The 11,600-nt window shown below is 48.1% G+C and overlaps 4 protein-coding genes across 5 annotated transcripts; 2 read left to right on the top strand and 2 right to left on the bottom strand.

Annotated features, from left to right (window-relative positions):
- The first annotated feature begins 5 nt into the window (after positions 1-5).
- On the top strand, positions 6-3,750 carry ONS95_004655 (uncharacterized protein). 2 transcript variants are annotated; one of them, XM_058498023.1, is made up of 5 exons: positions 6-263; positions 341-539; positions 860-1,330; positions 1,383-2,179; positions 2,226-3,750. In XM_058498023.1, the coding sequence occupies exons 2-5, from the start codon at positions 404-406 to the stop codon at positions 2,478-2,480; spliced, it is 1,659 nt and encodes a 552-aa protein (XP_058351533.1). In that variant the 5' UTR covers positions 6-263; positions 341-403; the 3' UTR covers positions 2,481-3,750. The 2 variants fall into 2 exon arrangements, with proteins under 2 accessions (XP_058351533.1, XP_058351534.1); XM_058498024.1 differs by having other exon boundaries at positions 6-1,330.
- A 1,547-nt stretch (positions 3,751-5,297) lies between these two features.
- Positions 5,298-5,873, top strand: ONS95_004654 (uncharacterized protein; the record flags this gene model as incomplete). The annotated part of the gene is made up of 3 exons (XM_058498022.1): positions 5,298-5,355; positions 5,411-5,727; positions 5,817-5,873. 3 exons carry the CDS (start codon positions 5,298-5,300, stop codon positions 5,871-5,873), a joined length of 432 nt encoding a protein of 143 aa, XP_058351532.1.
- A 1,800-nt stretch (positions 5,874-7,673) lies between these two features.
- On the bottom strand, positions 7,674-8,602 carry ONS95_004653 (uncharacterized protein; the record flags this gene model as incomplete). The annotated part of the gene is made up of 3 exons (XM_058498021.1): positions 7,674-7,804; positions 7,885-8,431; positions 8,513-8,602. 3 exons carry the CDS (start codon positions 8,600-8,602, stop codon positions 7,674-7,676), a joined length of 768 nt encoding a protein of 255 aa, XP_058351531.1.
- A 1,598-nt stretch (positions 8,603-10,200) lies between these two features.
- Positions 10,201-10,643, bottom strand: PLC1_2 (Phospholipase C; the record flags this gene model as incomplete). The annotated part of the gene is made up of 2 exons (XM_058498020.1): positions 10,201-10,460; positions 10,598-10,643. The coding sequence occupies 2 exons, from the start codon at positions 10,641-10,643 to the stop codon at positions 10,201-10,203; spliced, it is 306 nt and encodes a 101-aa protein (XP_058351530.1).
- Between the last annotated feature and the right edge of the window lie 957 nt (positions 10,644-11,600).

Here is an 11,600-nt window from a genome sequence, read left to right as displayed (position 1 = left end):
GGGAAATCAAGTGCACCTTAGGTGGACATTCTGTTGATGTCTTTCTACTTTGTATTGTAGCTACTAATGAACTTTCGTTGTGCCGCCACAGCTTCCTCCACGGAATCGAAGGCTCCTCAGCTTGATATTCGCGCTAATCGAGAGGTCATCACCTGATCCGTGGCTATTTCGCTCACGTGGTAGCTAACGCTAAACCGTGCTACCTTATTACTAATAGTCCATCGGTATTTTGCTAATATTAACACCCCTCTCTTCATACCTAGGTAGGCTATCCATACCTCCAAGCTAGCCAGATATCACTGATCTCGTCTGGTACAGACCAAACTAAGAGCCCCAACAGCATTAGAGATAACGGTAGTTCCTCCCCTGCCTGTCCTGAGAGTCTAAAGTGCATTTGCCCCCCATGGCAGCTCTCAACTCGTCATTATCTACTGGGTCGAGGCGGCAAATCCTCCAGTCCTTCTCGTCACCACAAAATCCACTCGTCCGTCCTAGGTGCGTATATTGCTTTTCTAGGCCGTGGGCATCGAAAACTTCAGGTAAGTAGGATGCACTTTCGTTTTCCCTTTCTACAATGTTTGCTGCAGAAGATGGATTTGTTTTAGCAGGATAAGGAAGGTAAAAAGGGCATTTGGCTTTACTATAAGAGAAGGAAACCTCCGACCTCGGCCAAGTGCGGGATGGGCCTTATGCGTGATGTGTAGTGGGGTCATGCACAACAGATGCGTTGGTTTTTCTCTGTCTATTTTTCGTGTCTTCCTACAAGCTTTAAGGCAAGGAAGAGGAGGGAACTATTTTAATGCTGCATTTTATTTGCTTGGGAATCTGCCGCTTTTCTAATACATATCTTCACTTCTAGTCAACTCCCGGCGAGCTTCTATTGAAAGTCGAAACCTACGACAACAATTCCAATCCCGCGCTATGTCGTCCACTACTGCTCTCCGCAGTTTGAATATTAAGAACATCAACCCGCACGTCGTCGAGGCCAAATACGCTGTTAGGGGAGAACTTGCTGTTCGTTCCGAGGAGTACAGGGCGAAGCTTGCAAAGGGCGACACTAGCCTGCCTTTCGACAAAGTCATTTCTGCGAACATTGGAAACCCCCAGCAGCTGGATCAGAAGCCGATTACTTTCTTCAGACAAGTTTTGAGTCTGCTAGAGAACCCTGTTTTGTTGGAACACGAAGATGTGCTGTTGAATCAGTTGGGGTACAAGACAGATGTTGTGGAAAGAGCGAAGTGGCTATTGAAGACAGTAGGATCTGTCGGTGCATATAGTGCAAGTGCCGGAGCTACAGGAATCAAGGAAAGCGTTGCCAAGTTTATTGAGAGTATGTGGAATTTCCGTCCTTATGTAGCAATGAACTCACAGCTTCACCTTAGGACGAGACGGCTTCCCAGCAGATCCCAAAGACATTTACTTGTCTGCCGGTGCCTCTTCGGGAGTAAATACTCTCTTGCATATTATCTGCGCTTCGCCAAACACTGGAGTCCTTGTTCCCATTCCACAATACCCACTCTACACCGCCTCTCTCTCTGTTCTCAACGCCAAGTGCGTTCCATACTACCTCGACGAGTCGAAAGGTTGGGGAACAGATCTCGAGGCTATCAAGGGCGCATACAAAAAGGCTGTATCAGAGGGGACTGATGTCCGAGCCATTGTTATCATCAACCCTGGAAACCCGACTGGTGCTAGTCTGTCCGCAGACGATGTAAAGGCAGTTATTGACTTCGCAGCCCAAGAGAAGCTTGTGGTAATGGCAGATGAGGTGTACCAAACTAATGTCTTCAAGGGCAAGTTCCACAGCTTCAAGGGTGTTTTGAGGGAGATGCAGAAGGCCGATCCAGAGAAGTACAAAAATGTTGAGCTCGTATCGCTGCACAGTATTTCGAAGGGTATGGTTGGCGAGTGTGGACACCGAGGTGGATATTTCGAGCTCTGTGGCTTCGACCCAGAGGTACAGGAGCAGATCTACAAGTTTGTGTCCATTAGCTTGTGTGCCCCCGTTATCGGACAATGCTTAGTCGAGATGATGGTCAACCCACCTCAAGAAGGCTCGCCAAGTTACGAGCTATACAAGCAGGAGTATGATGGTATCTTCTCTAGTCTCCAGAAGAGAGCAACTGCTTTGTACGAGGCTTTCAAGGAAATGGAAGGTGTTGAGTGCGATGATCCTCAAGTAAGTCTTCTTTCACAATTCTATACTTACGTACTGACACTTGCAGGGATCTATGTACCTCTTCCCTACTATCAAGCTCCCTCCCAAGGCTATTGAAGCCGCTAAGAAGGAAGGGCGTTCACCTGATGAGTTCTACGCTTTCCGTCTCCTCGATGCGACAGGAGTCTGTGTTGTGGCAGGATCCGGCTTTGGCCAGAAAGAGGATACTCTTCATTTCAGAACGACCTTCCTTGCACCAGGTACTGAGTGGGTTGGCAGAATCACAAAGTTCCACAGTGAATTCATAGACGAGTTCAGATAAAGTTGTATAGTAATTGCTTTCTACGGAGGTACAACCTCTGCCACGCCTTCTCGATATGCAATCTACCGTACGCTGCGTGATTTGAGGGCTAGTGAGCAATAGTGTTATTCAATTCTATAATGATAAACAAACCCACCCAGCTTTAGAATTTCTTGAGGCTCGTGATACTACCTGCACACGAGGCTGCAAGGTAGGTCTGTAGGTAAGGTTACCTAGGTAAGAAGAAGCGTCCCCACTCACGTGCATGTGCTTGCGTTCCATGTTCTCTGCATTAGCCAATCAGCAGCCGTATCGAAGCGCTCACGGCGAACATTAAAAATAGCACTCAGATCGTGACAATCGCGGCTCATGCACAGTTGAGCAACTATCACATATCTCCAGCGGCTTTTATCGATTGTGATTGTGACAGTGGTATAACGTGAGCATTTATATATAATAGCTCCGCTCGCAGCTTTCGACAAACTGAGTCGAGGTGCATCGTGACACGGCACGCTCTTCTCATCATGCTGCTTCTGGCGTGTGTCCCGCGGTGAGGGCTTGGTGATAATGGCATGGCAGGACTTCAGAGGGAGAGCCAGTCGGGCTTGGGCTTGCGTCTGAACTTATGGCCACTGTGCAAGTCCACGCGCCGTCGTCTGTCTTCTTAAACACTCGGGCGGTTTGAGCTGTCCTTCACCAGAGCCTCCCGCTGTCGAGGCTGCCACTGCCAGTGTGACATAAATCAGATTATTATTGTCAAAACGGTCTGAAAAGCGAGCAGGGCAGAGCAGAGTTGTGTCAATGCAGATTCATGTGGTCATGGGAGGCTGAATCGAGGCTGCCGGCCGGAGGTTCTCTGACGTTCGGAGTTTGAGGGACGGGATCAAACCTAGCACGAGTCGAAGCGCTGTCTCATCCTCATCCCCTGCACTTTTTTTTCGATCGGATGGCAGCTTGTTCACGGGCTAACGTAGCAAAAGATGGGACCCTTGAGTTCATGCGCTGTCGCAGACGAGGCCGCCACGGCTAGATGATGAGACGGACAGCACGAAGGATGATACGGATGAAGTTTTCAGACTGGATGATGGCACACTGGGAGACCTGGGCGACCTGGGCGAGATGTGATAATGTAATAATGATGATGGACGATGGACGAGGGCAGCGCGGGAAGAAGAGTGCGGCGTGCCAGTGTGTGCCAGTGCCAATGCCAGTGCCACACGATAGCAGGGGTAGAGGATAGAGGATAGAGGGGGAGAGGGAGAGGGAGAGGGAGAGGGAGAGGGAGAGGGAGAGGGGCAAGCGAGGAGGAAAAGAGCTCTATTTACCTAGTCATACACCAATGTATCGTACCTCCGTACCGTACCTACTACGGAGTACTGTGCTGCAGCGGCCGGGAGGGCCATGCTTCCATGCACTGCATGACACCTTTCCTTGCTTGGCCTAAGGCGTAAATAATACTGTAATGCGGCCTGCTCGCACTACTGCACTTCTAACCGCCCCGCCCATGTTGTTCTGCTCACCAATCACAGCCTGTAGACCGCCTCGACTTTTCTCGTTACCGCCAACCACCACCCTCCACCCTCCACCGCTGCATTATTGTCCTGTTCCTTGTGCCTTTTACCAGCGCTCATAGGCTGCTCGCACTGTCTTCTAGATCTATTGGATCTGTTCTCGGAATTATTATTGTTATTGTCCTAACTACTGTAGACCGCCCTTCACGCTGTCCAGCCATTTACGCCTACTTTCGTGACCTGGCCATGTCTTCTCCATCTAGCCTCCAGCAACTCCCTGCTTCTCGAGCTTCTCTCGTCTCCCCCCCTCGTCCCCCCTCGTCTCTCCCCCTCGTCCTCTCCCGTCCTGGCGGCTTCAAGATGCATGCCCAGCATCCTACCATGCCTCCAAGCGGCCACATGCAGGCATCATTCGCCGGTTGCAACCGGACGACCAGTCTCGAATACTGCTAGCTCACTGGACCCCACAGTCCCTGTCTGTCCTTAAACTTGGGATCCCGCTGCATGGCCCATCTGGCAGATCATAACGCATACCCAGATATCCGTAACATCAAACCTCCTCACGACGTCTCATCGTGGAGATCGTACAACTCCTTGCCTTGCTGCTACCCATCATCCCAACTTGACCCGTCCTGAGTACTGACCAGACCAAAACCATCACCTCTCTCCACCACGAATCCTCCGATTCTCATCCGGATCCGACGAGGCCCGTCCAAAGCTTGATACAAACCGCTCCACATGCTCCATTGCAAGCCATAGCCCGGCAGTGCAAATCATCCTTTATTCTGCTCTCTCTGCCTGCCTTGCCTGCCTTCTCCCTGCGCTTCAAGATCCATCGCTCGGATGTCCGCTGTCATAGAAGATCGGATACCCAGTTCATGGTCTGTTCCTCTGGACACGCCCCATCTTAAGCCGCAATCAGGAAGGAGCGCCAGGTCTGATACAGCAATCAAAGCGGATCATACACTCTCGCCCAGTGACTCTGATCCTGGTGCCCAGAGATATAGACTACTGCATCCCCAGAGACTTCGTCGTTTGCAACCAGCGCTGTGCACTCGTCGTTGTCGATAGCATTCTTTCTCGACTTCACTTCACTTTCGTTCCTCCCTGTCCGCCGGTTCGGATCCTTTACCCAACCCACTTACTTCACTTGCTTCATTTATCTTTTTTTCGCCAACCCCGTACGTCCTTTAATCCGTTCGATTCTTTCGCCACGTTCTTTGAGAGGATAGGAGCAGATTTCTTTGGAAAAGGGAAAACCGAACTCGACAAGGGAAAGAAAAGGAACAGTTGGACAACTTGACGGCAAGAAATCTTTAGAAGCAAAATGGGAAAACTCATCAAGAACCACTGGGCTCGATTGATCGTCCTCACAGCAGCTATCTGTAAGAACACCACCCTTTAACATTCAAACCTGTGACATACTAACAGAATATATAGATCAAATAGCAGCCGGTATCCATGGATTCTTCTGGCCCAAGATCTTCTGGGACTTCATGACGAAGAACCTCGACGTAGCAGTGAAGCCTCTCCCGATCTTACAAACGATCAACCTGATTCTCGGCATCGTCCTATTCGCATGGGAATGGCCACTGGGCTTCCTGGCTGGCTCAGCGATGCACAGGAGCATTGAAGCGAGACTTGTTGTCCTGCCACTGGCAGCGCTGTCGGCAGCTCTTATCTACCAAGGGACGAATCCCGCCATCTACTACACGATCGCGATGGGTGTTTACTTTTGGGCATACAGTGAAGGCGAGGTACGTTCCTCTTTTAGTTTAGCTAATCTTTCCTGAACTCTTAAGGAAAGGCAAATAAGTACACAACAAAACTAACAGAAGAATTCCAGACCGTTGTTGCAACTCCATGGTCTCTGCCTCAACGGACCCGTCCAGGAAAGGTCTAAACTGACCATTTACCTGTCCCATCATCGCCTATCTCTTTTTCAGCAAGATTCTTTTCTCTCTAGATCTCAGGTTCTGGTTCATCAACGCTAGAGATCTACCAGACCGAAACTCGCCACTTGACGACCCTATACATACAATCTCCGCATCGAAATCACACAACATCATCAAATCAAATCAAATCCAACAAATCTCTTGCGCCTCTTAGGGAGAGAGAACCCAGTCTCTTCAAGGACTGGCATCAGCGTCGGCGTCTTGCATATTTTTTCCCCTAGTTACATTTTAGTGTTGTATTGTGTTTTGCCCGTTCCGTTCCGTTCCGTTCCGTTTCGTGGCCTTCTCCAGTATCAGTGTCAGTCTCGTGCGTGTACGGTCCTGTTCTCTGGAGAAAGGAGAAATTCAGAGAGAGAGAGAGAGAGAGTGTGTGTGTGTGTGTGTGTGCGCGTGTGTGTGGCTGAATGAATGAATGAATGAAGCAAAGGCATCCACACTCTTGCGCAAATGTGGGTGATTTCGTGAAGAGCTGGCTGGGAGGGGAACTCCTCTGGCCTTTGGCGCGTTCATTTCATTTTTTATAATGAATTAAAAGAATGAAAATGAAAATGGGATGATGATGATGATGATGATGATGATGATGATGAAGATGAAGCATTTTTTTTGGCATGGATGGATGGGTGGGTTTTACTGCGCGTTTCAAATGTGATCGAGCCTGTGAAGATTCATTGGTGACGATGATGTGATTGATTGCTCTAGCCTTGTCGGACATACGTATCGCTCCCCAGCTAAACCAAAAATCCCTCAGATTTTTTTTTTCAAGCTGGGAACTGTAATAGCACGGTTTAGCGTCAGGTAGCACGTGAGCGAAATAACCACGGATCAGGTGATAGGGCAAACGTCAGGCACGTCGGGTCACGTCTCACTATTCAGCTTTCAGTGGGAAAGGGGATCGGGAAGGGGAAATTGGGGAAAGGGGAAATGAAATAGAAAGAAGGTAAGGAGTCAGTCACATGCGTGGTAATAGCTCGATGAATCGTGGATTACCTTACCTTGCCTACTAGGAATTGCTGCATTCTCCGATGTTTTGATATTGATTCGATTAGTCGATCGATCAGTGGTAATACAATAAGTAAGTACCGGGTCTTACTGACCTATGATTGATTTAGCTTAGAGCCGCGGTATGGTTGTTGCTATAGAATATTTAAGACGGGGAGTTTCAAGGTGAAGTTGTGGCCTTTAAGAGGCATATGAGAAGATGAATCGCTCTGTTGATACTTGAGAAGTGAAAATATAGAAGACTTTACCCTGGAAATACTCGGGATTGATAGATAACAAATAAGGCTACGCGTAAAAGCACATCCTAGGTGTTCGGTAATTATCATCGATATCTGACCTGACGTTCCAACTAATCTTTGTCCTCTCTACAAATATCAAGTGATAAGAGTCCCCTGAAAATCAAATTCTACTACAGCTCCATACTAGTTTTCTCTCCCTATGCTTTCTGATTAGGCGTATGATATTGTATTCATAGATAGCAGCTATTTACAGTAACACCCTGCTCGTCTCATTTTTCTGGTTTTTTCTATGGAAAGGGAGATGAATCGTAAACAAAAAACACCAAAGATGCTTATAGAACGCCCGCAGTTATTCATACACCCATCGAATCCTGTATCAACCTATCCTACCCTCTTTGAAAGGTACTCATCACAACCATTTTCCGCTCCAGTATGATTTTCTCGTAGAAAAGCGCTGCTCTTAATGACCCCCTTTTCGGTCCATTCTCCTTGTCCAAATATTTGTTTACTTTAGTCGACATCTTGCTCAGTTTGCTTGCTCTTTGTGGCTTTGGGCGTTGATTTCGACTTGCTAGTAGCCTTCTCATGCTCAGCTGCTGATTTACGGGCTTCGATCTTACGCTCCTCTGCTGCTACCATGTCTGCTCAAACATCAGCCGTGTCCTTGCAAATTCCCAAGAGGAATTCTTTTACAAGGGAGAAAGGTAAGAGAAAAACGTACCCCTCCATAAATCCTCTCCCTCATACGCCTCATGATGAATTCTCTTCTCAATAATATGCTTATGCTCCGGATCATTCGGGTCCAGAATCTTCACCGTCTCCCACCTCCCCTTCCCTTTACTCGCATCCCCAACCTCGAACGCCGCAGTTGCAATCAAAATCGCCAGCGTCAACCCCTGTGCATAAACCCTCGCCTGCACCAACTTTTGCGCCCTCGTTAGATACGGATTCCTGCCTACTAGGCCTAGCGCGACCCCCAAACTCGCCACCCACGACGCTGTCACAATCGGGTATCTGTTCTCACGGCCCCAGTCCTTGAAGCGCTGGAAGGCGGTCTCGGATTCCTTAAGCGCGGCGAGGTCGCTGGAGGCGCGGTCTTTGTATTGGTTCGCGGGGTTACGGGCGGTTTCGAAGGACCGCGAGGAGCGGTCGGCTTGAATTATGGCTAGGAATGTGCCGGAGGAGGTTACGAGGAAGGTTTTCATAGGGAGGGTGAGGGAGCGGAAGGTAGGGAAGCGGTGGTGTGCCGCGAGGACGGTGGTTGTGCCCTGGAGGAGGAGGTTAGCTATGAGACTGGCATTACTGCGGAGGGAGAGGTATTAGTTAGAAATGGGAGGGAGAGAACGTACGACCACGAGACCGAAAAGGCCGCCTTTAATACCGCCTTTGAGAGTTGCATTGTAATGGGCTTCCTCTTCTTCTTTGGTGAGGATCTTCATCTTAGTGATACAGTGGGCGGGTCAAAAATAGCTCTACTGTCTTTATCGAGTGTTTATCCGTATGCTCAATTAGCTCAGTAGCTCTCTTGTTCAGGCGTGCTTGGATGTCTGTTTTGTTGCAAAGCTGTAGCTAAGGCTACTTCGTGGTGAGGAAATCGTATATTGATATCAGTCGTTCGTTTAGCTAGATAAGGTAGTTGCCAAATCACGAGATATCTCCGAGGAGTTTGGTAAGATACTTAAGGTAGGGAGGATCGATTTAAATGCTCAATGACAGAGATGCAAAGTCCTGGCTTCTCTATACTTATGTTTTTCTTCAATTGTCTGACAAAGATATTGTCTCCGAAATAGAAATCCGTCCAAACCCCGAGTAAGCTTGCGGTAGGTAGGTAATTATGGTGCTGGAATTTTTTGTAAGCTCGGTGCATGAAGCAGGCTTGCATGATGTCAATGAGTTGTGGTGTGACGACGTGAATTGATAGAAGCTATCGTCTTTCACTACATGCGCACCGAAAGGCGCCGGATTTTGGTGTCCAAGCTACCGAGGTGTTAATATTAACATTATCACTTGATAGACTCACGTTTCTCCGATCCCGACTTCAGGTCATATCCCGAGCGTTCACCGTTCCCGCAACGGGGGCATAGCGGGCACCGGCAACACCGCGTGCGCGTGCGCGTGCCAGGCATGGGCCAGCTTAGGGTGAGGTGAGTTCAGAATACTGTACCTAGAGAAATATCTGGTTTAGTAGGATAGAAAATTGTATTTTCGTTTAGTTCCTTCTTACTTCTGTTCTTGTTCCTTTAGCTCTTGATTATCAGCTTTAACACGACTTCGGCTAGATAACACAGTCCCTTAGTTCTGTCTGACTCTGACTTAATATCCCTAGGATAGAATCCCTTGTTGTCGATACTTACTGATGAGTTCACAGGTCTCTATAAATGAGGGTACAGGGATATACTAGAATACTGGAAAAACACTACTCCAATCCTAAAATGGATTACTAACTCGCAAATCAACGTAACACCTCTGCTTGCAGTAGAAAACAAAACTGGATATAGTCAGAACCTTACAAGAGTACTCCTAAAGCCGTTCAACCTTCACCTTCCACGTATTAAGCCACTCAAGGTGTGTGAGCTTCTACTGGTCCTCAAAGTATTGCCACTTCTTGAAGGGGTCAAGAACGACAGCGGCGACGTAAGCTAGCGAACTTATCTGTCAAGGCGTAGTAGTCGTTAAGCTTAGACTAGCCAGACTTGATACAGGGTGAGAGAATCAGTCTTCTTTGTAGGTAGTTTTACTAGTCTCGAAGTGATCTAGCACGAACTCTATTGTAGGAAGAACTCGATCCAAAGTACCGCTGTGGCCCTCAGTAAAAAGGATAACGTTATACATAGCTTAGAGGAAGAATCTGATCTTATGGAGCTCTGTAAAATCCTCTGCTGTTAATCGATCGAGAGGCTCAATTGTATCCGGATAGCGAATATAGCTTCTGTAGTGCCTTTTGAACATCCGGATCATCCAAAACATTCACCAGCTTATACATAGAGGTCCACCTTGTGCCATTGTCTCTAGGGAGCATCTTCCCACCTATATTGACCTAATAATCATTCTTCAGAGTACTCCGACTGAATTTGACCGCATAGTTGTAAGCTTTACCAATAGCCCCCTTCTTCCGCCACAGGACAAACTCGAGTTCAGTAAGGGCGTCGGAGGAGTTGTAGTCGTTATTATACTCTGCGAGAGCGTCGCCATATGTTTTAAACAGGAAAGCATCGCCGACAAGGTTAAGTATATAGCCATGGCAATGTAATCGGTGCTCTTCGGGGTCGTAGTCGATTCGTAGTTGATTAAATAGACCTGTAAAGGAAGAAGGGAAGTCAGCTAGGTCAAGAAGTTAGGGGTGCCCAAGAGCCGCAAAAGCGGGACCTAACCGTATATAGAGGGCGGTGAGATACTGCCACCAATCAGAACGCAAGGAAAGAGCCTCAACTTACGCTCCGCAATCCCCCTTATCGCAGAGTTCACTCTTGCATTATCCATTACCCAATAACCTATTCTCTCAGCAACCTCCCACTCTATCAACACATCTAATTGAATGCCTTGCCAGATTCTCACTATCGTGGCTCCCTCGAATTTCTCTGACCGCCAAATGCGCGACGACAAGCTTAGTGTGTTTGTCGACGAAGTGCGCCAGCCAGGCCATGATAGCGAAACCGTTGGTTGAGACTGTTATATTGCAAGAGATGTGAATAAGGACCGCGCCTTTGATATAGCGACCTTCTGTTTGGCCTTCTTTGCGACGAAGTGACGTATAATCCAAGTCTTGATTGTGTTACCGCTAGAGGGAAGCCAGGTTATACGCTATCATAGCTCGGAACTCATCGCTCTTCATAGTAGAGAGGGGAATAGAATTAGAGGTGAACCAGCGGACTAATAGTAACTCAAGGACGTAGGGATTAATTAAATACTCAGCTTTCACTTTAAGAGGCTTTATTCGATGCTTCTTATAACCTCTTGACTTTGCAATAGCATCTATAGGGCTCTTAATAGCTCCGCGAGCACGCTTCTTTCTCTCTTGACGAGGTGAGTCCTTCTCGATATAGTGCTCTCTCTTGAGGTGATAGCTGATAATTCTGGTGCCTCCAGACTCCCTATTGTTACGAATCCCTTAGCGCTACGGTTGGCACCCAGATGCTGATAGTACCATCAGTGGTACTATGGGGGCATTGGTACCGACGAAGGAACAGTGCTATCAATAGGGTAGTACCGACCAGGGAATGATACAGGACAGCGAGTGGTACCGTTGTACACTCACGCTCGGTAGTAATGGTTACCTAGATCACGGTGGACGATAGGTCACGTGATGGATCCCTGGATCCCTGGATCCCTTTGTGGGGGAACGGATCCAAGGATCCAAGGATCCAGTATCCAAGGATCCAGTATCTCAAGGGATCCAAGGAGAACGAAGGTTCTATATAAGACTGGCATGTCTGCCAT

Source organism: Cadophora gregata (assembly GCF_030347475.1).
Source record: "Cadophora gregata isolate MNR1 chromosome Unknown scaffold_15, whole genome shotgun sequence".
In the NCBI taxonomy this organism is placed as follows: domain Eukaryota; kingdom Fungi; phylum Ascomycota; class Leotiomycetes; order Helotiales; family Ploettnerulaceae; genus Cadophora; species Cadophora gregata.
The sequence above is the reverse complement of the archived record's forward strand: the minus strand, read 5'-3'. Positions and strand labels throughout refer to the sequence as shown.